At 59.0% G+C, this 25,794-nt stretch overlaps 2 protein-coding genes across 2 annotated transcripts in view; one reads left to right on the top strand and one right to left on the bottom strand.

Moving 5' to 3' along the window:
* Positions 1–12,659, top strand: part of HK3 (hexokinase 3 (white cell)) — a 17,132-nt gene extending 4,473 nt beyond the window's left edge. Inside the window, exons 3-19 of the mRNA XM_011946848.1 lie at positions 1,999–2,161; positions 2,358–2,512; positions 2,607–2,726; positions 2,818–2,913; positions 3,779–3,878; positions 3,959–4,142; positions 4,649–4,804; positions 4,948–5,181; positions 5,774–6,069; positions 6,173–6,309; positions 6,389–6,508; positions 9,382–9,477; positions 9,647–9,746; positions 11,390–11,573; positions 11,672–11,827; positions 11,984–12,217; positions 12,301–12,659. Of these exons, the coding sequence (XP_011802238.1) occupies positions 1,999–2,161; positions 2,358–2,512; positions 2,607–2,726; positions 2,818–2,913; positions 3,779–3,878; positions 3,959–4,142; positions 4,649–4,804; positions 4,948–5,181; positions 5,774–6,069; positions 6,173–6,309; positions 6,389–6,508; positions 9,382–9,477; positions 9,647–9,746; positions 11,390–11,573; positions 11,672–11,827; positions 11,984–12,217; positions 12,301–12,445 (2,676 nt within the window). The 3' untranslated portion in view covers positions 12,446–12,659. The remainder of the gene's footprint in view (positions 1–1,998; positions 2,162–2,357; positions 2,513–2,606; positions 2,727–2,817; positions 2,914–3,778; positions 3,879–3,958; positions 4,143–4,648; positions 4,805–4,947; positions 5,182–5,773; positions 6,070–6,172; positions 6,310–6,388; positions 6,509–9,381; positions 9,478–9,646; positions 9,747–11,389; positions 11,574–11,671; positions 11,828–11,983; positions 12,218–12,300) is intronic.
* Positions 12,630–25,533, bottom strand: UNC5A (unc-5 homolog A (C. elegans)). The gene is given in 16 exon segments (XM_011946849.1): positions 12,630–13,810; positions 14,037–14,215; positions 14,884–15,048; positions 15,130–15,279; positions 15,400–15,633; positions 15,824–15,992; positions 16,250–16,337; positions 18,978–19,280; positions 19,388–19,576; positions 20,597–20,761; positions 22,165–22,345; positions 22,465–22,568; positions 22,855–22,998; positions 25,359–25,437; positions 25,439–25,482; positions 25,485–25,533. Coding segments are annotated over 16 exon segments (2,409 nt in total). The 3' UTR covers positions 12,630–13,644.
* Between the last annotated feature and the right edge of the window lie 261 nt (positions 25,534–25,794).

The raw sequence follows: 25,794 nt of genomic DNA, 5'->3' as shown, positions 1-25,794 counted from the left end.
AATTAGCTGGGTGTGGTGGCGGGTGCCTGTAGTCCCAGCTACTCGGGAGGCTGAGGCAGGAGAATGGTGTGAACCTGGGAGGCGAGCTTGCAGTGAGCCAGGATTGTGCCACTGCACTCCAGCCTGGGCGATAGAGCAAGATTCTGTCTAAAAATAAATGAATGAATGAATAAATAAATAAATAAATAAATAAGACTTGCATAGAGGCGGTGCCCACTAAAGGGTTCTTGAGTCATTCTCTGCAGTTTCTTTAGTTTTCTGGCATGTTCTGACATCCACTTGACTAGGCTTGTTGCCCAGATTGTGGGGGTGTTACCCCTCGCTGCATTTCATGCTCCCACTTCCCCCTTGTCCAACCAGTACCCCAGACCCTGCTGCAGACAGTTCTTCTGTGCCCAACCCACAGCTGTGCCTCAGGAGTGAGAGCAGTGGCTGGGCCCCAGTGTCTACTCAGCCAGGACTGGCTCTAGGGCCTGCTGTCATCTCCTCCCTCACTTCTTGCCCCTCCCTGCTGACACTCCTGTGCAGGCCCACATTTGCCCTGCTGGCTCCGTCACATACACCTGCGGTTGAAAGAATTCCCTTCGGCTTTGGGAGACTTCACAGGGACACCAAATTTCCCATGGTCCTGGACTCCCAACTCAGCATCATAGGCCTTACCCTGTGCTCCCCTTGCTATGACCTTAGGTTGAAAAAAGTTTAATTAACCACGTGTGGTCAGTTCCCAGCCCCATCTCAGAGGCCCTTCCCAACCCCTTCCCCTAGGCTTCTCTTTGTCATCAGAGAGGGTATGGAGTCAGGCTCTCCAGGCCAGGTGTGCTTTGTGCTCTGAGGACAGGGAACCCGTGCTCCACTGAGCATCTCCTACGTGTGACACTGTTCCTCCACTTCAGGTTTTCTGTCTTCTCAGTCCTGATGGCATCTCTGAGAATTGGGTACGACTGTTCCCGCTAGATAGAGGGGTCACTTGCTCAGAGAGGTGAGGTGATGGGCTCAGGCCAGCAACACAGCAAGTTGGTGACAAGAGCCAGAGTTGAAACCACACTGGACTTCACACTGGGCTTCTGGTGGAGTGAGAGCCTGGGGTGTCCCGGCTTCTGCCTTCCTTGCCTTCTCATCTGCCCCTTCAGACTCTGATCCACCCCCAGATCAGTCTTCCCCAAATCCATCCCCTCGCTCTTTCCCTGGATCTTCAAATGGCTTGTTCCCTTCCTTCATTTAGGTCACCTCCTCTGGGAAACCCTCTTGGACTCGTATCTAAAAATACCTCTTTCTACCCTGGTCGCTCTCTAATTTCTTATCCTGCACCCCACCTTTAACAGCCACCATCACTACTGGAACCAAATTTTATGTTTATATGCTTAATTTCTGTCTCCCACCCTGGAATCTAAAGCATTTGTTGCTTCTTGGGTGCTTATGTGTGTGCAGTGCTTAGATTAGAGCTGGGTGCGTGGTGAGGGCTAGAGCAATGTTTCGGGAAGGATGACCTACGGAGAAAAGGACCATCCTCTGCAGTGTGGTCTCCAAATACTCTCGTGCTGGGCTTTTTCAGGCTTCAGAGTCTGAGAGTGGGTTAGGAGAGGGAAACACTTGAAGTTTGTTCGTGCATTTGTTTATTCTCTCGTTCGTTCAACCACAACTCACTGAGAGACTCTTGCTGTGGGTCCCGGGGAACAGAGAGCAATCATTTGCAGTGCGACAGGAAGAAGGTCTTGCCAAACCCTGAATTCAAAGAAGAAGGGGGTAGGGTAGAGGATGTAGGGAGTTGAGAGAGAGCCGTGAGGTAATGGGGCAGGAGGAGGAAGAAGGTCGGTTGTCTTTCCAGGACAGAGCCTTCTGAGGATGCCAGAGCTGGGTGCAGGCTGTTGGCAAGGGAGCCAGGGTGTATGAAGAGCAGAGAAGTGGGCTGGGCAGGGCAGGCCTCTGCCTTGGTTGGAGTTGGGGAGTCTGGCTAGCCCAGCAGTGCTCCTTCCCAGATGTTGGCCTGTTTCTCCCCAGGTGCAGGAGTGCCTGCAGCAGTTCAAGGTGACAAGGGCACAGCTACAGCAGATCCAAGCCAGCCTCTTGGGTTCCATGGAGCAGGCGCTGAGGGGACAGGCCAGCCCTGCCCCTGCGGTCCGGATGCTGCCTACATACGTGGGGTCCACCCCACATGGCACTGGTGGGTGGCACAGACTGAGATGTATGGCCAGGACTGGAAGAGGGTAGTGATCTAGGGGAGGGAAATGTTCCTTATTACTGTCCCCCATCTCTATGGCCCCTTGACCAGACTTTGCAGGCCTTAGGAATTTGGGAAGTGGGCAGAGGGCTCTGGTCGTGCCAGCTGCATGCCTTTCTGTGACCTGCTTGCCCTCTAGAGCAAGGAGACTTCGTGGTGCTGGAGCTGGGGGCCACAGGGGCCTCACTGCGTGTTTTGTGGGTGACTCTAACTGGCATTGAGGGGCATAGAGTGGAGCCCAGAAGCCAGGAGTTTGTGATCCCCCAAGCGGTGATGCTGGGTGCTGGCCAGCAGGTAAGTACTCTCTGCCCAGCCTCTGCGGTCTGGGGGCCTGGCTGGGCAGCTGGGGCTCAGATGGGCAAGGCTGAGGCCCCCACCTCTCCTGCAGCTCTTTGACTTTGCTGCCCACTGCCTGTCTGAGTTCCTGGATGCACAGCCTGTGACCAAACAGGGTCTGCAACTTGGCTTCAGCTTCTCTTTCCCTTGTCACCAGACGGGCCTGGACAGGGTGAGGTGGAGTGGACATGGGACGCTGGGTGGAGGGCGGCTGCAGCCCCATGAAGGCCATCAGAAGAGTAACTCAGCTTCTCTACCTCCAGAGCACCCTCATTTCCTGGACCAAAGGTTTTAGGTGCAGTGGTGTGGAAGGGCAGGATGTGGTCCAGCTGCTGAGAGATGCCATTCAGAGGCATGGGGTGAGTGGAGGGGTGACAGGAGGGATGCCCATGCTGGCCTGGGCCTGGCACACATGCGTTGGGCCTGGGCTTCTGGGTGAGCTGCTTTCCTTTTCTCTTCATGTCCTCCATCCAGTTTAACCTCACGTACATGTTGCTACCATTCTCATTGTATAGGTTAAAAAACACTGAGGCTAAGAAAGGTCAAATAAATGTTCAGGGCCCGGGACAAACAAACATGAATAGACTTTGACCTCCTCCTCAAAGTTTTCACAGTCTAGAGGGGGAAACGTTCTAATAAAAGATTGTCCGCGTCAAGGAGGAGTGCGTGGACAACTCTGGGAGTACTACGGAGGAAGCACTGGCTCTTTGATCAGGGACTTGAAGGAAGTGTTTGCCTCCTTCAAGTCAGGCTGGGACTGGGGCAGAAGATCTAGTCTCAGAGAAGGCCACAGACGAGAGTCTGGATGCTGGAGAAAGGCTGATTCGTCTGGACTCACCCTCTGTGGCGAGAAGCCAGTGCTGGGAGGAATGGGCTTGGGGAGCCAGGCAGAATGACAGTGAGGCTAGGAAGGCGCAGAGTTCAAGGAGGTGCTCAGTCTCAGGAAACTCATCCTGGTCCTGGGAGATGCTGAGGGTGGACGTCACTGTGACCTGGGGGCCCCAGTTGGGGGTGAGGGAGGAGCTGAGGGTGAGATTGGAGGAAAAGCTCCTATAAAATGGAAGCCCAGAGCGTCTATAGCACAAATGTGTGTAGCATGCAGACATGTGTTTCCTGGACTCTGTGTGTCTCCTCCAAAGCCAGGGCCCCAGCCCTGCCCATCCCTTGGATTCCCTGCTCTGGCCACTCAGGCCAGCCTTGACCTCTGCCCTCTCCATCATCCAGGCCTACAACATCGACGTGGTTGCCGTGGTCAACGACACAGTGGGCACCATGATGGGCTGTGAGCTGGGGGCCAGGCCGTGTGAGGTTGGGCTAGTTGTAGGTGAGCCACAGACCATTTGTGATGATGGGTGGAGGGTGTGCTGCTTGGCAAGCAGGTCCTGACAGGTTCGTCTCTGCCAGACACGGGCACCAATGCATGTTACATGGAGGAGGCGCGGCACGTGGCAGTGCTGGATGAAGACCGGGGCCGCGTCTGTGTCAGCGTTGAGTGGGGCTCCTTCAGTGATGCTGGGGCGCTGGGGCCGGTGCTGACCACCTTCGACCACACCCTGGACCATGAGTCCCTGAATCCTGGTGCTCAGAGGTGCCCTGGTGGGGGGCCCTGACCTTTGGTTCCAGGCCCTATCTATGCTCTGCTCCCAACCCCTTCTGTTCCTGTTCTCAGGCCCTTAGGCCCCTCCCTATCACTCTGAGGGTCTCCAGGGAGCAACCTGGGGGCCCTGGCCAGGTTCAAAGAAGGAAGGGCCCAAAGTTCAACCCAGAATTGTCAACCCTTGGTCCTCCCGATTCCTGACTCTGCCCTGCCCTGACAGGTTGGGGGTTGAGGGCTGGAAGTGGCGGAGCAAAGTGCTCTCTGCCCTCCTTTGGGTTCTTCTTCCTCTCCCCAAGGCTTCGGAATGTAACCTATGTCAGAGGGGGCGATGGGGTCGAGGCGTACACCCACCTGTCCTCTGGGAGGCCATTCGTTGCTTCTGGAGTCTCCAATTTGGGAGCCCCAAAGAAAAGAATCCTTTGGGAACACTTGGAGGTAGGACGAGGTGGACTGAGGGCTTAGAAAAGGCTTTGTCCAGCCACCCTTCCCACCTTCAGGTTTGAGAAGATGATTGGAGGCCTGTATCTGGGTGAGCTGGTGCGGCTGGTGCTGGCTCACTTGGCCCAGCATGGGGTCCTCTTTGGTGGCGGCACCTCCCCTGCCCTGCTGAGCCGAGGCAGCATCCTCCTGGAACACGTGGCTGAGATGGAGGAGTGAGTGGGGGAGACGGTGGCTTAATGGGGGATTCTTGGCTTGGGGTAAGGGGAGGATACTCTGTCCCCAAGGTAGCCATGGGGCTTTAGTGGGATGGGGAGCTTCTGGGCTGAGCTCCAAAACACTTCTCTTTCCCCTACAGCCCCTCTGCTGGGGCAGCCCGTGTCCATGCTATCCTGCAGGACTTGGGCCTGAGCCCTGGAACTTCGGATGTTGAGCTTGTGCAGCACGTGTGTGCGGCTGTATGCACACGGGCTGCCCAGCTCTGTGCTGCCGCCCTGGCCGCTGTTCTCTCCCGCCTCCAGCACGGCCGGGAGCAACAAACACTCCAGGTCGCTGTGGCCACCGGAGGCCGAGTGTGTGAGCGGCACCCCAGGTATTGTGGAAACACGATCCTCATGATTATGTGGCATGAGCACGTGTGTGTGATACACACCCAGAGGGTCCTCTGGGATCACGTCTGTAAGCCAGTGGACATGAAGGGCACTTAGGCAGAGGGAGGGCCAGACTGAGCTATGGGAGGCCAGAAGACATTCAAAGAGAGAAACAATCTTCCCTTTGTGTGTGCAAGGGTGGAGGTCATGGGGACATTGGGGCTTATGGTTGGTGCACAGAACAGATTTAGAATTGAAGTGATAGGGGAGGCTGGGTATGGTGGTACACGCCTGTAATCTCAACACTTTGGGAGGCTGAGGTGGGAGGATCATTTGAGCCTGGGAATTTGAGGTTGCAGTAAGCCATGATCACTCCATGGCACTCTAGCTTGGGTGACAGAGTGAGACTCGGTATCTAAAAAAATAAATAAAATAAAAAACAAGTGATGGGACCTTGGGCTTCAGGAGGCCCGAGGGGTCCGGGGCCAAGCTGGGCACACCTGTATGTGTCTGGGGGTCCAGGGCCAAGCCGGGCACACCTGTGTGTGTCTGCGGGTCTGGGGCCAAACCGGGCGCACCCATATGTATCTATAGGTTCTGCAGCATCCTGCAGGGGACAGTGATGCTCCTGGCCCCGGAATGCGATGTCTCCTTCATCCCCTCTGCGGATGGTGGTGGCCGGGGAGTGGCAATGGTGACTGCCGTGGCTGCCCGTCTGGCTGCCCACCGGGGCCTGCTGGAAGAGACCCTGGCCCCGTTCCGGTTGAACCATAATCAGCTGGCAGCGGTTCAGGCACAGATGCGGAAGGCCATGGTCAAGGGGCTCCGAGGGGAGGCCTCCTCCCTTCGCATGCTGCCCACTTTCGTCCGGGCCACGCCTGACGGCAGCGGTAAGAACCTGGCCTGAGTGTGGGACCAAAACATGGGGTCACAGTGTGGGCTGGGGCTGGAGCCACAAGCCCTGTCCTGGCACTGAGGGTCTCTGCCCCACAGAGCGAGGAGATTTCCTGGCCCTGGACCTCGGGGGCACGAACTTCCGTGTCCTCCTGGTGCGCGTGACCACAGGTGTGCAGATCACCAGCCAGATCTACTCCATTCCTGAGAGTGTGGCCCAGGGCTCTGGGCAGCAGGTACCCACCGCCTGAACCTTGGTGTCGGAGGTGGGGAAGGGCTGAGCAGTGCCTACGCCTGACTTGTCCTGCCCCACAGCTCTTTGACCACATTGTGGACTGCATCATGGACTTCCAGCAGAAGCAGGGCCTGAGTGGGCAGAGCCTCCCACTGGGTTTTACCTTCTCCTTCCCATGTAGGCAGCTTGGCCTGGACCAGGTGAGGGAGGGCCAAGAGAAGTGATTCCCAAGGGCCTCCTGCCCACATACCCTTCATGGAGTGGGCAGGGGGCAGGGGAAAAGGCTGGGTGGTGGTGGGGGCTGGGGTTGGTGGTGGTGGCAGCACTGCTGGGCTGGCCTTGCACACAGCCTCAGTTTCCCCAGACAGGGGAGGCCCAGGGTTAGGGTCTGAAGCATTTGGGAGCAGGTCAGGCCTAGACTGGGGTTGATCAGAGGACAGATCATCCATTCTAGCTATAGCATTGGTGTGTGGGCCTCTGGGTCCTGCGGGAACCAGCGTTTGTTCCTGTCTCTAGCAGGGGCTGGAGGTTGCTTGGGGTTTTTTTGGCCTCTCTCCTCCTCCTTTCTTCGTTTGTTTCCTTCTCAGTGCCTGGCTCAGTGGTGGGTGCATGACTAGGGTGGCAGAGGGCCAGGCATAGGCCGACACACATCCCTACTCAGCACACACTTTAGCTTGTCCTTCCTTACACAAGGATGAAGGACTTCTCAATGTGCACACCTGAAGCCTGTCACAGAAACAGTACCTCCCGGGCCTCTGGTCCAAACTCCCAGGAATCTTCCTCTCAACATACCCAACTTCTGCTTGAAAGCCTCTTGCCAAGGAGCTCACTGCCCCTGAAGGCAACAGTTGCATTCTTAGACACCTGTGTTCAATGAAAAGCTTCATCTCACCTACTCCAACCAGCCTCCATGTGATTTTCACCCCCTACTCCTGCTCTGACCTCTCTCTGATATGCAAGAAATCACTCTGTCGCCCAGGTTGGAGTGCAATGGCATGATCTTGGCTCACTCACTGCAGCTTCCACCTCCTGTGTTCAAGCGATCCTCCTGCCTCAGCCTCCCAAGTAGCTGGGACTACAGGCACATGCCAACATGCCTGGCTAATTTTTAGTAGAGACGGGGTTTCACCACGTCAGCCAGGCTGATCTAGAAATCTTGACCTCAGGTGATCTGCTCACCTCAGCCTCCCAAAGTGTTGGGATTACAGGCGTGAGCCACCGCGCTGCACCTGCTGTGCAACTCTGTACTCTGCTTTCTTTTACACGGTGATCCTCTGGATGGTGCAGTGGGCCGGTCTTGCTGCTTGGCTGCTCTGCTCCAGGCTAAGCCTGCTCAGTCCTTTTGATTATGCCTTGTAAGATGTGAGAAGCAGGTGAGGCTCCATGTGCAAATCGGGGGTGGGGGTGGCGGGCAAGAAATATAGTCCTATTAATTTTCTGTAACTGAACTTAATTTCTGTGCTGAAGGCTGGGCGCGGTGGCTCAGGTCTGTAATCCCAGCACTTTGGGAGGCTGAGACGCGTGGATCACGAGGTCAGGAGTGCAAGCCCAGCTTGGCCAAGATGCTGAAACCCCATCTCTGCTAAAAATACAAAAATTAGCTGGGCGTGGCAGCGTGCGCCTGTAATTCCAGCTACTTGGGAGGCTAGGGCAGGAGAATCACTTGAACCCGGGTGGCAGAGGTTGCAGTGAGCCGAGATTGTGCCATTGCACTCCAGCCTGGGCAACAGAGCAAGACTCCGTCTAAAATAAAAACAAATGTTGGGCCCACATTCTTCTCAGGGGTGAAAACTTAACCAGTGCGGGGACTGCCTTCCCCAGAAGCCCCCTTGGCTCTGCAGCAGCCTTTGCTGTGCAGAATTTGCAGGGATGTGGGGACACAGGGAGGTGCCCTGGGCCCTGCTCTCTGGGCACCTCCCTCTGCCACTTTCTCTCTTGAGTCTCGACACCTTCCTGGGCATTACCTGGGGAAGGAGGGCAGAGGCCTCTTCTGTTCTCAGATTTCTCAGATCCCTTCTGAACAGGAGTTCAGCCCAGCGGGGAGGGCATAGGACACTTGTCTCAGGAAGCCATCAGCAACCTGGGTCTGACGTCCCCCTTTGCCTACCCTTCCCCATTCTAGGGATAGCAACCCACACAGGGCCTGTTACTCATCATCTGGTCTCTCTCAAACGGCTTATTTCTCTCAAACATTCTTTCTCTCATTCTATCACATTCTCTGCTTTCTGTTTTTGAGACAATGAGCCTATAACAATTTTAAAAAAGGAATAAAAGGACATATTATTGGAGGAAAATGTTGGTTACTATTTCTAAAATCTTCTGCCCCAAGGATGTCCTGACCTACCCTCCGTGCTCCTCCTCTGAGCAAAGCAGTCCTTTTCTCCCAACAGCTGTAGACTCATTCCTGCTCCCCCTGCCCCCTCCCTCACAGGACGCACACTCAGAAAACAGCACTCCTTTCCAGGTACCGTCGAGCCCTGTGTCACTAAGTTCTAAGTCCCTTTTCTCACAGTCCAGGAACTCCGCCCTCATCCTGCCCAGGCGCCTGGGTTCTGGCTTTTCCATTTCTCCTCCCCTTGTATTTGGAACACGTGAGTGACTCGCCCATTGACACAGCTCTATCCTTGAAGCTGAGAATTCCTTCCTCTCGAGTAACTTGGAGTTCTTTCTGAAAGGGTGGGATCTGCTGTCATCTGGGCCTCTGAGCCTTCTCTGTCCTCCCGTTTCACACATAGCACTCACTTTACCAGCTCTGTTCATTCCTAACCCAATTACAAAGGGCCATTCCTTCTGGGCAAACGTCTTAAAATGGCCAGACCCTCTGACCGTCTGGAACTAATAATGGAAAATGTAGGTTAGATGGTTATTAATAGGTTTTTGAACACCGAAAGCCTCCTGGGGAGTAGGGAGCGGGCAGAGGGCAAGGCCTTCAACCATACAGCAAAGTAGGCAAGGAATTGTGCTTGTCGGGGGGTGGAAATCTTAGGCTTGTGATGGATGCAGGCTTTGTGGAGGCAGAGTGAGCCTGAAGGGGCCTCCAGCTTTCTGCCACTTCCTCTTGGTCTCACCCCAGGGCATCCTCCTGAACTGGACCAAGGGTTTTAATGCATCAGACTGCGAGGGCCAAGATGTTGTGAATCTGTTGCGGGAAGCCATCACGCGCAGACAGGTAGGAGCCTGTTCTAGGGGTGCTTTGGGGCTGTGGCAGCTCTTGAGGGGAGCAAAGAGTCTCCTAGTTTCTGAGCGGGGAGCCCTCTGTGGTAGAGACCTCTGGGTCCGGTGCTGGTTGCTGTGACGACCACGTTGCCCAGCAACTAGCAGCATCCTTTTGTGTGCAGGCAGTGGAGCTGAATGTGGTTGCCATTGTCAATGACACGGTGGGGACCATGATGTCCTGTGGCTATGAGGACCCCCGTTGCGAGATAGGCCTCATTGTTGGTGAGGAAGGCCCTGCCCTTTCATGCCCCTACTGCTTGGCAATTTGCTGCCCTCTGTGGATTCCTCCGGTTGGATGTTTCCTTGGCGTTGGGGATGTAGGATTGCTCTGGTCTGACCCAGTGGGGCTCTGGAACAATCTTGGGCTGGCAGTCTGGAACTTGGGTGTTTAGTCCAGCTCAGTGACTGACTCATGGTCATTTAAGCTCTCTGAACTTCAGTTTGCCATCTGATAAATGAATCTGAGCTTTGGAGTTGTACAGATTTGGGTGGAAATACTAGCTTTGTGTTTCCACCTGTGTGACCTTGGGCAAGTCACCAGAGCCTCAGTTTCCTCATCTCTAAGACAGAGATAAGAATAATAATGCCTGTCTCAAGGCATCATGAGGATGAAATGGGAGGGGACAAAATATAGCATGGTCCCTGGCTCATGGCACACACCTGGTGTTTGGAGCTGGGCGGGGGCAGGGAAGCAATGAGCAGTGAAGGTCCTTCAGACAGTCCAAGATTCTATCCTTATTGAGCACCTGCCCTGTGTCCACAGGGGACTGACTGGACAGAGGAACAGGAAGACACATAAAACAAGAGGCAATTTCTGCCTTCTCAGAGCTGACCACTTAGCAAGGGTTAAGCCCAGAACAACACGCGGTGGTCAGAGAGTGACTCGATTCTACACCTGGGCAGCAGCGAGGCCAAGATCAGGAGGGAATGGGTCCCAGGATGAGTGGAACTTGAAAGCCCTGAAAGAAAGGATTTGGTTCTGTTGGGGAAGAGGGATCCCACGGGGCATTGGTCTGTCAACACGAGGCATGTGGCGGTCTCTCTTGAGGGGGAGGTTTTCGAACCCAGGACCTGGCACGGTTAGGCACTTAGGAGAGGCATGCCCAGGTTGCTGTGGGCATAAACAGCTGGACAGAGGAACTCCAGGTGGGGCCAGCAAGGAGCCCACCTGCCTGGAGCTGAAGCTGTGTCAGGGAGAGGAGGGAGACGCCCTCATTCAGGGTGCTACCTCTGCCTGGAATGCCTTTTCCTTTCTGTGCTTCTTGGGTTCAGTCACTTCCTCTCTGTTGCTTTCCTGACCCTGTTGGCAGAGACTTGCCCCATGGTCTGGGCTCCCACGATGCTCTCCTTGCTGCTTCCACAGGGACACAGAGGCTCCGTCAGAGCTGGCTATTCGTTGCCTGACCTCTGGCCAGACTGTGGGGCTCCTCATCTCTGATTTCTCTGTGTCCCCTGCTCCTGGTCCAGCACCTCTTAGTTGGAAAAGGGCCTGGCAGGCCAGTCCAGGGAGCTTCGGCCTCTCAACCGCAGAGAGCTGGGGGCGAGGGCGGGGGATGTCACATGTCTCCCAGGGGAATGACAGGACAGCTGGGCATTGTAGGAGCACTTGGGGGTGGCATGGTGGATGCACTGACGGTGATGTTGGTGGGAAAGGCAGTGAAGGTCCCCAGGGCTTGGAGCTGGCAGAGTCTGCACGAGGGATGTCTGGAAGGAAGGAGGACCAGGACTAGGGACAGGCTGTGAGCATGAGGAGATGGAGAGGTAGATAGAATGAGCCCGAATGTTGCCATCTCGGTATGGGAAATGCTCAGAGGGTCCTTGTCCGCATCAATAAGTAGCTTCCACGTTGTCTGGCCTCTCTGCAGGAACCGGCACCAATGCCTGCTACATGGAGGAGCTCAGGAATGTGGCGGGTGTGCCTGGGGACTCCGGCCGCATGTGCATCAACATGGAGTGGGGTGCCTTTGGGGACGATGGCTCTCTGGCCATGCTCAGCACCTGCTTTGATGCAAGTGTGGACCAGGCGTCCATCAACCCCGGCAAGCAGAGGTGTGGGCTGGGCCCAGGCAGTGGTGGCTGGCCATGACCGGTGTTGGGGACGGTGGCGGGGGGCCCTCTGCCCTGTGTGCACACACATGTTCATGCAGGTTTGAAAAGATGATCAGCGGCATGTACCTGGGGGAGATCGTCCGTCACATCCTTTTACATTTAACCAGCCTTGGCGTTCTCTTCCGGGGCCAGCAGACCCAGCGCCTTCAGACCAGGGACATCTTCAAGACCAAGTTCCTCTCTGAGATCGAAAGGTGCCTGAGGCCTACATTGCCTCCCCCACTGCAGGGAGCCTTTCTGTCCACGGTGGGGGATTGCTGGCCGTGGGTGGTGGTGAGGTCCGCTCTGGAGGATGAAGTGGGAGAAGCCATGACCCACCTCTCTGCGCTCTCTTCCTTCCTGGCCCCCAGCGACAGCCTGGCCCTGCGGCAGGTCCGAGCCATCCTAGAGGATCTGGGGCTGCCCCTGACCTCAGATGACGCCCTGATGGTGCTAGAGGTGTGCCAGGCCGTGTCCCAGCGGGCTGCCCAGCTCTGCGGGGCGGGTGTAGCTGCTGTGGCGGAGAAGATCCGGGAGAACCGGGGCCTGGAAGAGCTGGCAGTGTCTGTGGGGGTGGATGGAACGCTCTACAAGCTGCACCCGCAGTGAGTCTGGGTGTGCCGGCTGGGGAGGGAGGTGTGGCTAGGCAGGGTGGTGGCCTGGGCTCACCTCAGTCCTCCCCTCACAGCTTCTCCAGCCTGGTGGCAGCCACGGTGCAGGAGCTGGCCCCTCGTTGTGTGGTCACGTTCCTGCAGTCAGAGGATGGGTCCGGCAAAGGTGCAGCCCTGGTCACCGCTGTTGCCTGCCGACTTGCACAGCTGACTCGTGTCTGAGGAAATCTCCAGGCTGAGGAGGTCTCCACCGCAGCCTTGCTGGACCTGGGTCAGGGTCTGTCAGGGTCTGCCTGTTTCCCAGCCAGGCCCAGCCACCCGGGATTCTCGGGACATCCCATGTGTGACCCCTCTGCGGCCATTTGGCCTTGCTCCCTGGCTTTCCCCGAGAGAAGCAGCACTCAGGTTAGCAATATATATATATAATTTATTTACATTCACGTCCAATAAAATCCCTATGCGCCCCGGCGGCCGGGCAAGGCTGTGTACATAAGGCCAAGTGTAAGTGCGTGAATGCACTTAAGACAAAGTCAGGACACGAGCTTCACATGACAGGCCCCGCATGGGGCACCAGCCAGCCTGGGAACGGGCACACCACGCCACACACACTCGCCACTGTACAGCCCGGGACTCCCATTGCATATTCACAGGCCCCGCCGGGCAGGGCACCTCGAGGCTGGGGGAGGGGCAGGGGCAGGGAGGAGCTGTGGGGTGTCCCTGGGTGGGTGGAGAGAGGGCAGCACGTGAGAGGCAAATGTGCACCGACACTGGGCGTGAGACGTGAGCAGCCTCAGGTGTACAGCATGAGATGTGTGTGGTGGGGGGTGTCTGCATGACCCGGGAGGGGGGTGTGTGTGAGATGAGCACACGAGGCACGCGTGGCACGTACTCGTGTGGTGGTCATGTGCCTGAATCCAGGGGCTAACCCCTGTCCGGCTGTGGCCCTCGGTCCTGCAGGCTTGGAGCAGGGCCCCTCAGACGTGCCCCTACCCAGCAGGCACAGAAATGTTTGCATAAGGTCCAGCTCAGGCAGGAGCTCCGGGGTCCTGGCCCAGGCCCAGTGTGTGCGTGCATGGCCGTGTGTATGCGGGGCCCCTGGAGAGGGACGGGAGGAGAGGTAGCATCACACGCACATACACACACACACAGATGGGCTGGGCCTGGCTCAGGCTCCAGGCACTGTCCATCCTGGGCCCTGGGGCCGAGTGTGAGCAGGTGGCAGTGCCAGCCTGGCTAGGCAGGCCATGGAGAGGTGGGAGTTCGGGCAGGGTCTGAAGGACCAGCATTAAGGGACAACTTTGGCCAGGACGGGGCCTGTCCGAGCAGCTCTTCCCGGGGTGGGGAAGGGCCCCGTCTGGCTTCTGCCTGTCCTTGGTGGGTGCCAAAGCTGGTGAGAGTGTAGGCGTTGGGCCTGGCCGGCCTCAGCACTCGGCCTCCGACACTGTGAAGAGGCCAGCGTCTGGCTGGCCCAGTCCGGCTACTGCTGCAGCCAGCTGGCTGAGGTTGCCGTTGGGGAAGTGCCGCGCCTCCCACAGGTTGAGGATCATGGCTGTGGGGCTGGGCTTGGAGGCAAAGAAGCTGAGATGGCTGTGGAGGGGAGGGGGCCGTCAGCAGCCTGGCCTGGCCCCAGCCGACACCTCCTGGCCCCCTGGCCCACCCCAGAGTAGGGCCTCCCCCAAGCCAAACACAATGAGTGCCCTGGCCACTAGTAGATACGGCACAGGCCCCACAGGGCCTCCTGTCCACGCCACCCCCCACCTAGGCAGGACTGTCGGTGGCCTGTGCAGGCCCTCTCTGCCCCTCTCCCACCCACCTGTCCAGGTGGAGTTTCTGGGCCAGAGTCCGCCAGTCGGCACTCCGGTTACAGGGTGGGTCCAGGCTGGAAATGATCTTCTGCCGAATGAGGAAGGGGATCTTGAAGGCACTGGGGCCCACCAGGGCTGGGACCCCCCCTTCACTCTCCAGAGCCAGCAACTCAGCAAACCTTGTGTCCTGGAGGTGGGAGGGACAGAGGTGCCTGTTAGAACTTTCCCCAAGCCTGGGCCCACTGCCACCTCCTGCTGGGGGAGCTCCCAGACTCCCCAGAGCATGGGGGCGGCATGAGCACTGGTACATCCTGGGCGCCTCCCATGTGCCAAGGCCCTGCTTACTGGAGCTCGGAAGTGCAGTGACCTGCCCAAAGCCACAAAGCCAGTGAGCAGAGGAGCCCTCTGTGGCCTCCCTCCCTCTCCGCCCTTTTCCCCTCCAAGTCACCCCTCCCGGCCTCTGCTGACACTCAACACGCACAGCTCTTTTCATGGCCTGAGTCCTCCCTGCCCAGCTCTCACTGCTAGAAATGCTCTTCCCCTTAATGCTGCAGCCAAATGGCTCATTCTGTGGGGCCCAGTACAAAGCCCCTCCTCAGGGAAGCCCTCCAGGGTCTCCCCTCCTGCTGCTCCCATGTCCCCTGCACTCCCCTCCCCAAGTCCCATTTGCACCTGTGCCTCCCTCTCTCTGAGTCTGGGAGGAAGCTACCAAGGGGTTTCTGGGAGGAGGTGGGCCTAGGGACAGGTCGGAGGGAGAGTGGGTGGCAGGGCAGACAGGGCAGGAGCGTTTTAGGGGCTGGTGGGGAGTTGGTAGTGGGAGCACATCACGGCAGTGCTGCAGCCCCTGCCGTCCACCTTGGTGATGTTGAAGTTGATGTTGAAGCTCTGCCCATCGCCCTCCACCTGCCACACCCACAGCTTGCAGGCCAGGTCGCTAGTACTGGGGCTGACGCGCTCCAGGGTGAAGGTGCAGTGCAGGTACTGCTGCGTGCCATTCCAGATGTGATAAAAGGGGATCTCCTGATGGGGGTGCAGAGAGGAGGTGTCAGGTGAGCCCAAGCTCCAGGCCCTCTGTGCACTGGCCATGGCCCTGGCCCTCACCTGGTAGCTGACGAGGAGCTTGCTCTGCCACAGGGAGCTGGGCACGTCGTGGATGGACAGGCGCAGGTTGTGATAACTGTCCTTGAAGTGCAGGACCCGAGGCTCCTGGATCAGCTGTCCCCCCAGCTGCTTCTCCAGCTGCACCACCTCCTGCAGGGCCCCAGGTGGTCAGCCCAGGCCCCTCCCCACTGCCCCAGGCAATCAGTCCACAGGGCCAGGCATAGCTGGGCCTCCCAGCGGCAGGGGGCGGGGGTGAGGGGCGGGCGATACCTTGAGTGCGTCATGGGTGTCATGCAGGCAGTAGACTCGGATGTTGTACTCGAGGGAGGTGCAGGCCACTGGGGCAAACAGAAGCAGCTTGAGGCGCTTGGCGGCAGCCACGCTGAGGGCCTCTCCCACCAGGGCAAAGCGGCCCAGCTGCTCAGTGAAGACATAGCAGGCACTGGCCTCCAGCTGGCAGTAGTAGAGGTGGGAGGGCGCCTCCTCGCCCAGGTGCAGCACATCCTGCGGGCAGGGGTCAGTGGGTCAGTTCTGCACAGCCTCAGAGCCCTGGGGCCAGCTGTGGCTTCAAGAAGTGGCCGGAGACTGGGGAGGGGTGGGGGTGCAGCTCAGGGCCAACCAGCGGTGGAGGGCTGGGCCGAGCGTGCAGTTAGCCCACGTTCCCTTCCGGAGCCCGGGTCGGTTCCCTGCTCACCTCCCAGCTGCCCTCGCACGACTGCTTTTTGAGGCGCAGGCTCCAGCTGTCGGGGCTGGGCTCCCCACAGTGGTCCATAGCCAGGATGACTGGCCGGGTGAGCAGGACGCCGGGGGGTCCGCAGCTAACGATGGGACTCAGCAGGGTCTGACAGCCAGCTAGGGGCAACCTCAAGTGGGGGAATATGGGTGGGAGGGAAAGGTGTCAGTGGCCCATCCTGGGTCCTGAGGGCCAGGCCAAGGGCAGGGCGGCAGCGTCCCAGGGACCAGGGGCTTGGGCTGCAGAATCAGATGGGGCTTAGGCGCAGCTCTCCCCCCGCCACCTCAGGCCAGGCACAACAGTGGGTGGGCAGGGGGCTTCCTGGGGACCAAAGGCAGCAGGTGGGTCCCTCCCACCCCAGGCAGGCAACAGGGCCCGCGGTCACACCTCACGTCTTCCGGCTTGTGCAGCGTGAGGTAGATCTCGTAGATCTTCCCTCGGGGTATGGCATCTGGGGGGATGAGGAGGCTGATTCCTGGAACAGCAGGAAGAGGGCCAGGGCTTACCCACTGCCAACGCATCCAACACCCCACCAGACAGCCCCTCCAGGAGCCTCCCTGTGAGGACCGACTGGTGCCAGCCTGGCCTGGGGACCGAGGGGCCTCAAAGACTGCCATGCTGGCCAACCACCCCCACAGGCATGAAGCTGACTCAGGGGCACCCCATGAGCAACTGAGGGAACTCCGGTGGGGAAAGCATGCCGCGCTAGCTCAGGCGCAGGATACCTGGGGACAGAAGGCATGCTGTACCGACCTCCCTTGTCCCCTGAAAGGCACTGGGCAGGACCAGGGCATTCCTTGCTTAAAACCTTCCCTGCCTCCAGGATGAAGTCCAGCTCCCTGGCCTGGCATTGAAGGCCCTTTGCCTCTGGCCCCCACTGCCTCTCTAGCCCAGCCAGTGCTACATACTTGATGGTTCTGGAACCACTGCCTGAGCCCCCACTGCCCTCCTGTCCTGCTTCAGCCCCCCATCTCCATTGCCCCTGCTACTCTCTGCCACACCATGGTCACTGCAGGTGGGGCGGGTCTTGAGCAACCTATCTCCTGGGCTGGATGCCCTCCCGTCGGCTGACTCGCCTCTGCTCCAGCATCTTGGAGGAGCAGGATCAGTGTGTGCCGAGAGGGGAGTGGTTCAGCAGGGAGGTGGTGGGACAGGATCCGGCAAAGACGGGCCAGGGAGTCCCTCTAGAAGTGGTGAGCAGGGACTCCCCCAGACAGGGAGCCCTCACATGAGGAGGGGCTCCCAGCTCAGGACAGGTGGAGGGAGAGGAATTCCATGCCTTTACCCCACCGAGTCCAAAAGCAAAAGCACACTCCCCAGTGGGCAGCGCAGAGCAGGGCTGGGCTGGGTATCACGGTTTCACCGGAGAGTGCAGAGTCATAGCCACTGCTCCCTTCACTGGCCCGAACTGCCCCGCGGTCCTAGCTGTAGTGTTGGTGACAATCCCACACATCCTCGCAGGAATGCTCTCCATGGGGAAGCTACACACACTTTCATCTTCATTCATCAGATCCTAATGCTAGGTACTCAGGACAGCGAAGGAAAACGACAGACGCCACTCATGAAGCTCTTAGCCCAGCAGGGAGAAGGACAAGTCAACCACAGCACAGGATGCGGGAGAAGTGGCAGTCGCCCACGCTGCCTGGGCAGCAAAGGGCGAGGGCTGCGGGGCCGCACTGTCCACCTGCGTCTCTGTAAGAGCTGACAGATGCCGTCTCACCTCGTCATCCCAACAGCCCCATGAGGGGTTTGTTATCATCCGTGTGGACGTGAGGCACAGATGGCAAGAGCTGTCAGGCCGGGACCCAAAACAGAAGTCCCAGCTGAGCCGGTTGGAGGGGCAGGGGTTCAGTGCGTGTGAAGGGCAGCGCCGTGTGTCTGGGATGCTGAGAGTCCATGGTGGCTGCAGTGTGCAGGAGGATGTGTGTGAGGGAAGGGGCTGAAGCAGCTGGCCCGCAGGGGACAAGTCTTCTCTGCAGTGTCAGGTGGGCTTTGCAGGGGGCAGAGGGGAGCCCAGAAGGGGTTCGAGCACGAGAGGGTCATGATCTACTCTGGCTTCATTGGTGAAGGTTTAGAGCGAGGAACCAGGTAAGGGGTTTGGTGGCCTGTGTCAGGAGAGGCAGCAAGGGAGGACGAGAGCAGGAGGCAGCAGGAGCTATTGAGGAGAGACTGGCATGGGACTGAAGCTGGTGCGGGGCAAGGGCGGAAGAGCAGGAGGTCAAGGTGACCCCAAGTTTCTGGCTTGAGCAACTAGATGATCCGTGAACTGGGGAAAGCCAGGAACGGGGAGGTTCTGGGGGAGGGTGGGAGACGGTTCTGTTTTAGGCACCAGGAGTCTGAGGCGCTGTGAGACATCCAGATGGAGCTGGTCAGGAGGCAGCTGGGTGTACAGTTCTGTCGCCTGGGAGAACTGCAGGCTGAGGATGGGGGAGTGGGAGTTATCTGCACAGACACAGCGATTAAAGCCATGGAGTGGGCGAGGCCGCTCGGGGAGAAGGGCGCTGGGAGGGAGTTCGGAGGCACACCTACATGTATGGAACACGCAGCTGGAGACGGACAAGCAAACCAGGAGCACACGGGGTCATCTAAGCTCAGGGATTTGAGAATTTCAGGTGGGAGTGGCCGGCCATGCCACAGGCTGCAGTCACTTCTTGCAAGGCAGCCATGGAGAGTTCGTCAGAGGGCTTCTGTGCTGGGGTGGGTGGAAGCCAGGATGCAGTGGGGACTCCAGGATGCCCTCTGCCCAGGCCTGTGCTGATCTGTTTGCCCCTGGTTGTCTCCCTGCTCAGTGGCAAGCTCCTTGGGGCCGGGGCTTGCCCTACCTCTGGTCCCAGGGCCCCACATGGAGACCGGCACAAGTAGGCTGGTTTGCTGTGTGTATGAACCGACAGTTATTTTGCGCCCACAGCCAACAGGAGGAAGACAGCTCTGGCCATGGCCTCAGTGACAGCCAAGACTGAGTTCTCCCCAGAACTCCACCCCCTTTCCTTGCTGATCTGTCGCGGGACACTGAGGGGCACGAGAGGAACATCCAGCTGTCCCGTCCTCCTCTAGGAGGGAAGTGGAGATGAAGGAGGGAAGTGGAGCTCTCAGAGCCCCCTGGGGTCCTTCCTACCTGTGTTAGGGATCATCAGCCGGCCCCCGAGGAAGTTGAAGGTCCCATAGGTCATGTTGCTGGTGCCTCGGGGCAGGGAGCGGAAGTAGTTCTGGGTGGAGAGGCGGGAGACGAACTCCTCGGCCTCAGAGGTGGGGGAGCTGTGGTGCAGTGTGTGGCGGCCACCACCCAGGGGGCTGAGCAGGTGCCCATTGGTGAGCTGGAACTTGGGGCTGGGCCCGTCCTGCCGGGGACAGAGACTGCCCTGGTAGGTGGTGGTGGTGGTGCTGAGGTCCGGCTGGATGGTGAGCAGATGGGGGTTGTCTGCAGGATAAAGACAGACTCAGGCAGTGGCACTGAGGACATCCATGCCCCAGCAGCCCTTGGCGTGGGAGCTGGGGCAGGAGTGCTGGGGGCAGGGGGTCCCTCACCTGCTTTGCTGGGCTTGATGCTGACGGGCTGGAAGCCTGAGGTGAGAATGGATGAGTCAGCCACGTCTGAGTCCAGCCCCTCCTTCTTCCGGCAGTAAACGAGGATGAGGACAAGCAGCAGCAGGACGAGGCAGACGGCCACGGCGATGAGGCCCACGTAGAGGGCCACGTCCTCAGGGCCAGAAGCAGCTGCAGGAGACAGCGTGGCCTTGGTGGGGGCAGGGGTGTAGGAGTCTGGGAAGGAGACGTCAGCGGTCTGCATCCCAGGAGGATGAGGTCTGGACCCTGGGGCGTCTGCATTAGCTAGGGAGCAGACGCTCGTGGCAGGGCGCGTGGAGTCTGTGCATGTGCATCCCGGCCCTGTATGTGCCATTACTGTGCTGTGTGACTCTGAGCAAATCACATCCCTCATGGGCTTGAGATCCTGGCGGAGTCTGCTGCCCAGAGGATAGAGGAGGGGAAGAGCTACTTCCCCAGCGCGGATGACCTGGTGCCTGGCTGCTAGGCTGAACCTGATGCCTGCTCTTCTGGGACAAGGGCAGCTTGGGCTAGGGGTGAACTCCTGGGATCCCCAGAGCAGGGGGTCTACCTCCTGCATGGTTCCAGGTCAGTGCCTAGTCCAGGAGCAGGGGTTTGGGGGCCCTTCTCTCTGTCTGCCTCCCCAAGGCCTGGGGCAGGTTTGGGGAGGGGGTGATTGACTGCTTGGAGGAAGCTATATTGATTTTAGAAGAGTTTTGCATAAATGGAAGAAACGTCCATCAGAAAGGAATTGACACAGATAATTAGGTTTTTAATTGAAAGAATGGGGGAGGGTATGTTCTAGAGGAAAAAAAATCCAACAGAGATCTTTAATTGTTAGTTATGGCTTTGTAATTAACAGCCCTCACAAGCCCGGCGTCCACACAGGACCTGTATGTGCACTTGGGGGACGAGGCAGATGTGAAGCTGTGGTGTTTGGGCGAGTGTGGGCAATGGGTACGCATAAGTCAAGGTTCAAATCTGTGCATGTCTCAGGAGGCAAGGGAGGTGGCAGGGTGCGCCTGGGCCCACGTGCAGTATGCTAAGGGTGAGGGGGATCCCGGAGGGCCCTGAGCCTGGAGAGGCTACAGCTTTTGGCAGGAGAATAGCTCCCTCAGCCCCCACCTCCCCAGGGCTGGGCAGGGCCAATCCAGGCAAACAGAAGAGGACCTCAGGGCAGAGAGGACTCACTGTGTACACAGAGGTCAGTGGTACAGTTGCGGGTGTCCAGGTCGGCACCCTGGCACTCCTCCCCTCCGTTGTGGGGTGCTGGGTCAGAGCACTCACGGCTCCGCCAGTGGGTGCAGTCCAGCCCACAGGCCGACCACTTGCTCCACGGGCTCCAGCTGCCATCCACTAGACGAGAGACAGACAGGCAGAGAGGAGACGGTGCAGTCAGCCTGGGTGCCCGCCCCGGCAGTCGGCCAGTGTGGCCCCTCTGGGCATCCAGACCAGGCAGGGCAAGGCAGCCTGGATTTGGGGGCAAAGCCAGGGCCAGGCCCGCGATGCACGCCCTCTAGTGTCCAGCTGGCCTTGATGACGCATGCTAATGACAGGGAGGCGCGGATGACGCCGGGGCTGCTTGGCTCTCTCCACACCAGGGAGGCTGTCCTGGCCCTGGGGCAGCGAGGGCTCTCTTGTCACACATTGACCCTTCTGAACCCAGGGACAAGTGGACTCTGCAGCCACGGGCTGAGCCCTAGACCCTGTCAAACTGTACCTCACACCCTGTGACTTACACCCTATTTGAGCCCTGAGACTGGACACAGATCGAGCCCTGACTCCAACCATACACCGCACCCCGATCCCCGCCTCAGACTGAGCCTGGCCCTGTGTGGCAGGCGGGTGGGATGGAGCCATGGGGGGGCAGGTTGGTGGGCGCGATGGAGCCAGGGCACGGAGATGGCGTGGTGAGGAGCGATGCGGGAGGCGGTGGCCGCTGGTACCTGGGCACAGGGTGGCGCAGGCTGTTTTCTGGACATTCTGCCCCTCACAGAAAGCGCCCCCGTTGAGAGGCGCCGGGTTGGTGCAGCTCCGGCTCCGTTTCTGCCAGCCGCGCCCACAGCTGGCGCTGCAGACGGACCACTCGGTCCACGTCGACCACCCACCGTTCACTGGCCGGACAGAGAAGGGCTGGGGTCAGGGAGCGGGGGCATCCTCAGATACACTGGCCCAGGGGACGGGGTGTGAGGGCAGAGGGGCTGTGAGCTGGATATGGGTGGGCTGCGTCTGAGCTGGGAGAGAAGGCCTGGGGGAGGCCATGCTCGTGCCTGCTGGCCCCCGGGCCCTGCAGCACGTGTGCCAGTCTTCCCTTCTCCCAGGGGGCACTCGGGTTAGCCAGGCTGAACCGTGGCTCACGCGCTCCTGCAGCCCAGACCCCAGCCTCTCCTGGGGTGACTCCCGCACCCTCCCTCTGCCGGCTCCTGGGGGTGCCCCAACTGTGCGTCTTCTGATTCCCGCCCTGGAGACTCAGGAGTGGGGACAGTCTGTCACCTTTCCTAGATTCCCATCCTGTCCCTCATCTCCTTTTGCACAATGCCTGCTGCCCACAGGACCTCCAACCTGTCCCATACCTTTGCCCGGACATGCCCCTGGGTCCCCAGCAGTCACAGCGAGCCCTTTGCTTATCCTGCCTAGTCAGACACGATCTGGTTCACCTGGCCTTGGCCTCATGGCCTCTCTTCACCCCACCAGCCACATGTCACTGCCCAGGGGCACCGCAGTGCCTCTCCCTGTGACCAGGGAGCCCCGGGGCCCACCGTAGACGATGACGGCAGCAGAGGTGCTGCGGCGACGTGCCACAATGTTCTTGGCCACGCAGGTGTAGTTGGCCGTGTCAGCAAGGCGGGCCTGTCGCACCACCAGGCTGTGCTCCCGTGTGATGTATACATTGGGGTCCAGGGATGGGTCCACCAGGTCCTCGTTCCGGAGCCACTCCACCTAGGAGAGGGAGCCCTGCCATGTACTGCCAGCCTATGCTAGCCCTGCCCGGAGTGGCCCCTGCCAGAGTGACCAGGCAGGAGCCCAGGTCTAGAAGTGGGCACTAGAGGAGTCCTCACCTCGGCTGGAGGGATGCCCTCCGGTGGGCGGCAGGGCAGCACGATGCCCTGCTCCAGGGACACCTCCTTGGCCAGTGGCTCCTGCTCAAAGTTCTTGCGCAAATCTGGAAGAGGAATGAGGGTGTCCTCCTGCCTGAGGGCCTTGCACAGGCTCAGACTGGCTGGCTGCGTCCCTTGTCCTGCAGGGACCATGGCACATGGCAGAGGAAGTGCCAGGTGCACAGGGGGACATGAGGTGGCTAGGCCGTGTCCACAGGCACTTTCTCCACTCATCTAGGCAGGGCTGTGAGGTTTTCTGACCGGACCCCTTCTTCCAGGTAGCCTACTGTCCCCTCTCCTGGTGACACCCTCCCACCATGCGTCCTCCCCAGGGCCCCGCCCTAGACTCACAGGCTATGCGGATGTAGGCCTTCTGACTCTTGGTGGTGCCCGAGGAGCTCCACGCCACGCACTGGCACCAGTATTCCTCCAGCCCGAATACCTTTTCCACCTGCTGCCTTGAGACGTTAATGCGGACCTCCATGGTGGGCAGCCCTGGGGGAGGGAGGGGCAGGTAGCCAGAGCCCCAGGGCCACCCGGAGCCTCTGCGTGTGGGTCTCTGCGCCACCCTCAGCCACTCTCGCTGCCTGGCAAGGGAGTGGACTTTGAAGGCAACCCCCAGCCTGGAGGAAACTCCGGGGGGCCCAAGAGTCACTTGATTTCTATCTCCTGAAGGCCCCGGGCAGGCTGGGTAGACCTTCCATTCATTATACTTTGTTACCTGAGGCCTGACTCCTTGGAGTCACTTACAGAAATGTCCCTAAAGGGGGCTGCCGTAGAGCTTTGGGCCAGAGGGTCTGGCCTCCAAAGACTCCAGGCAGAAGGGGTGGGGCAGACAGGCTGCGCTCTGCACCTCTGGGGTAAAAGAGGTGAGGAAGGATCTGGCCCCCTCCCTCAGCGGCTAGCAGATAGATCCTGACATGTGATAATATAATAACAGTCATTAACCATATAATTGCAGTGATTATGTAGTATGATGCTAGCGCCCTGGGATGCGCTGGGACTTAGGGTTTCCCACGTGCGGGGATGGGGATGTTGTCTTAAGCCACTCCCTCGGACAGAAGCGCAGAGGGAAGTAACTTGCTGTGGGGACCCGGGACTGTCTGCATCCAAAGGGTAAGCTGGGGTGCCTATGCACTAGGGAGAAACTTGGGAAGAGGGTGAGAGGGCAGCCAGCAGAGGGGGAGCTGAGCTGGGGGTCCAGGACCTGCTCTGCCTAGAACTAGGGTGAGGTGGGGGGACTCCGCTCCAGGCTGGACTCAGCCTCCTGCCTTCTGCCATACCTGGACTGAGGCAGGCTCAGGACCCTCTAACAACTCAGGAGCGGGGGCAGCAACCCTCCTCCTGCCCGTCTGTAGCCAAAACCAGCATCCCCAGCAGTGAGAAAAGACTGTTTGTCTCCAATTTCTCCTCCTCCTGACCCCAATTTCCCTCGGGTCATTGGCTTATCAGAAAGGGAGAGAGAGGCCGGCAGCCAATGTGTTTCCATTGTTAACAGCGAAATTCAATTAGGGCTGCATTGCAGGAAGAGTGGGCCGCCCAGCTGAGCCGCAGGCCGGGAGGCTGTTTCCCTCTTATTTCTCTAACATGTCTTTCTCTGACGCTTCCCAGACCCTCCTCAACAAGTCTCTGGGCTCTCACACTATGTGTCCAGATTTTTCCATCCCTTTGTTCCTGTCGCTGGCCAGCTGTCATAGGAGATGGCAGGGCTGTCACCTCTGGAGAGATCATGGTAGCTGGGCTGCTTCCCTCAATTCCGGGCACTAAGACACCCAATGTGGACACTCTCAGGGGGTGGGGTGGGCAGGCTGAAAACGAGGGGGTGGCTCACAGGGTCCTCCTATAGGAGAGGGGCCTTGGGCACCAGCTGTCTTTCAAGATGACTGAGGGCATCTGCTAAGAAGATTTGGGAACCGGCCTCCACTCCCTTCTTCCTCTCTGCCTTGGGGGTTAGGGTGGGAGACCTCCAGAACGTTCTGAACTGTGTACTTTTTCTCCCGTGGGTGGACAGGTCTGTTAATAGTTCCTCCATCCCCCGTGGTGCTGTGGGGAGCCTGGCCCTCCTCAGAAGCCTCACCCGTGGCCCAGGGGGCTCAGCTTGGGAGAACGGCACTAAATTGAAGCGCTCCCTTTTCCTTTCCCTTTGTCTTCCCTCCCCTTCTGTCCTGCCACCTCCTCTCCTGCCTCTCACTTGCATGAGTGAGGGCCAAGTGTGTCCTCAATGTGCCAGCTCCAGGCAGTGCCTTGGTGGGCGTGCCCTTCAGCCCCACAAGCTCCTGGAGGGCAGTGCCTGAGGCGGGGGCTGCAGACCCAGCACTCCCCCACCTTTGATGCGAGGGGCTGTGCACTCCCCTCTTGTGGATCACCAGGCAGCCTGGTTCCTGGGAGCAGTGTCTGGGTACAGCTGTGTCTACACCTGCCCGGTAAGTGTGAGCAGGTGCCAGCCTTGGGGAGGGACCCCAGGCCAGCGGGCCTGGGCAGGTGTGTGTGTGAACCCGGGCTGCCCAGGGTTTCTGGCTGGGGCTCTGAGGCCAAGCTGGCACTTCAGTTCTCACCTTCTCAGCAATCTGCTTCTAAACAATCTAATAACCAACCAGTTTGTTTAACACAGAATAAATTATACTCCCAGACCAGACTCCAGTGCTTGGTTTTGCAAATTTCAGGCTTTTTTAGTGTCAGCAGGTTTGGGTTCTAGCACTTCAGGCCTTGGTCTCTGTCCCCTGGCCTTCTGGATAAGGACTGAGGGCAAACGAGAGGGAAGTAGGTGCTCTCCTGGGTGTCCACCCGGCCACCCCCAGCCCCACACACGAATGAATGGGCTGCAGAGCTGAGTGGACCTCCAACCCCTGCCATACCTGTCTGACCACAGGATGTTTCTAGTTTGGGGATCTTTGGCCTGTGTTGCCGTGTGGCGCCACTGCCGCGGTATCTGTCTGTGGGTAAGGAAAGCCTTTCTCTTCACCTCAAAGCACTCGATGCTTTGGGCTGAGAAATCGATGAGATCAATGAACATTCAGAGGTTCTGGCCATGGGAGGCCTGAGGTCGGATGCTCGGGGCAGAAGAGGACCCTGGTGGTTACGGGTGGGACGTGTCCCAAGCTTTGCTTCTCTGCCCGGCAGGAAGAGAACAGGGCCACAGGAGCCTGCCGGGGAGTGTGGGCCGGGGGCTCCCGGTGTGTGTGCTGGCCCGGGCCTGCGACTGCTCATTCAGACAAGGTCCTAGGTTCTGCCAATCCATAGATCTGAGCCCTCATGATGGCAAGGGTGTTTCAGACAGAGGGGTGTGCACAG

Source organism: Colobus angolensis, unplaced genomic scaffold (genome assembly GCF_000951035.1).
Source record: "Colobus angolensis palliatus isolate OR3802 unplaced genomic scaffold, Cang.pa_1.0 Scaffold254, whole genome shotgun sequence".
Classification (NCBI taxonomy): Eukaryota; Metazoa; Chordata; class Mammalia; order Primates; family Cercopithecidae; genus Colobus; species Colobus angolensis.
Note: the sequence above shows the minus strand (reverse complement) of the source record. Positions and strands in the feature narration are given on the sequence as shown.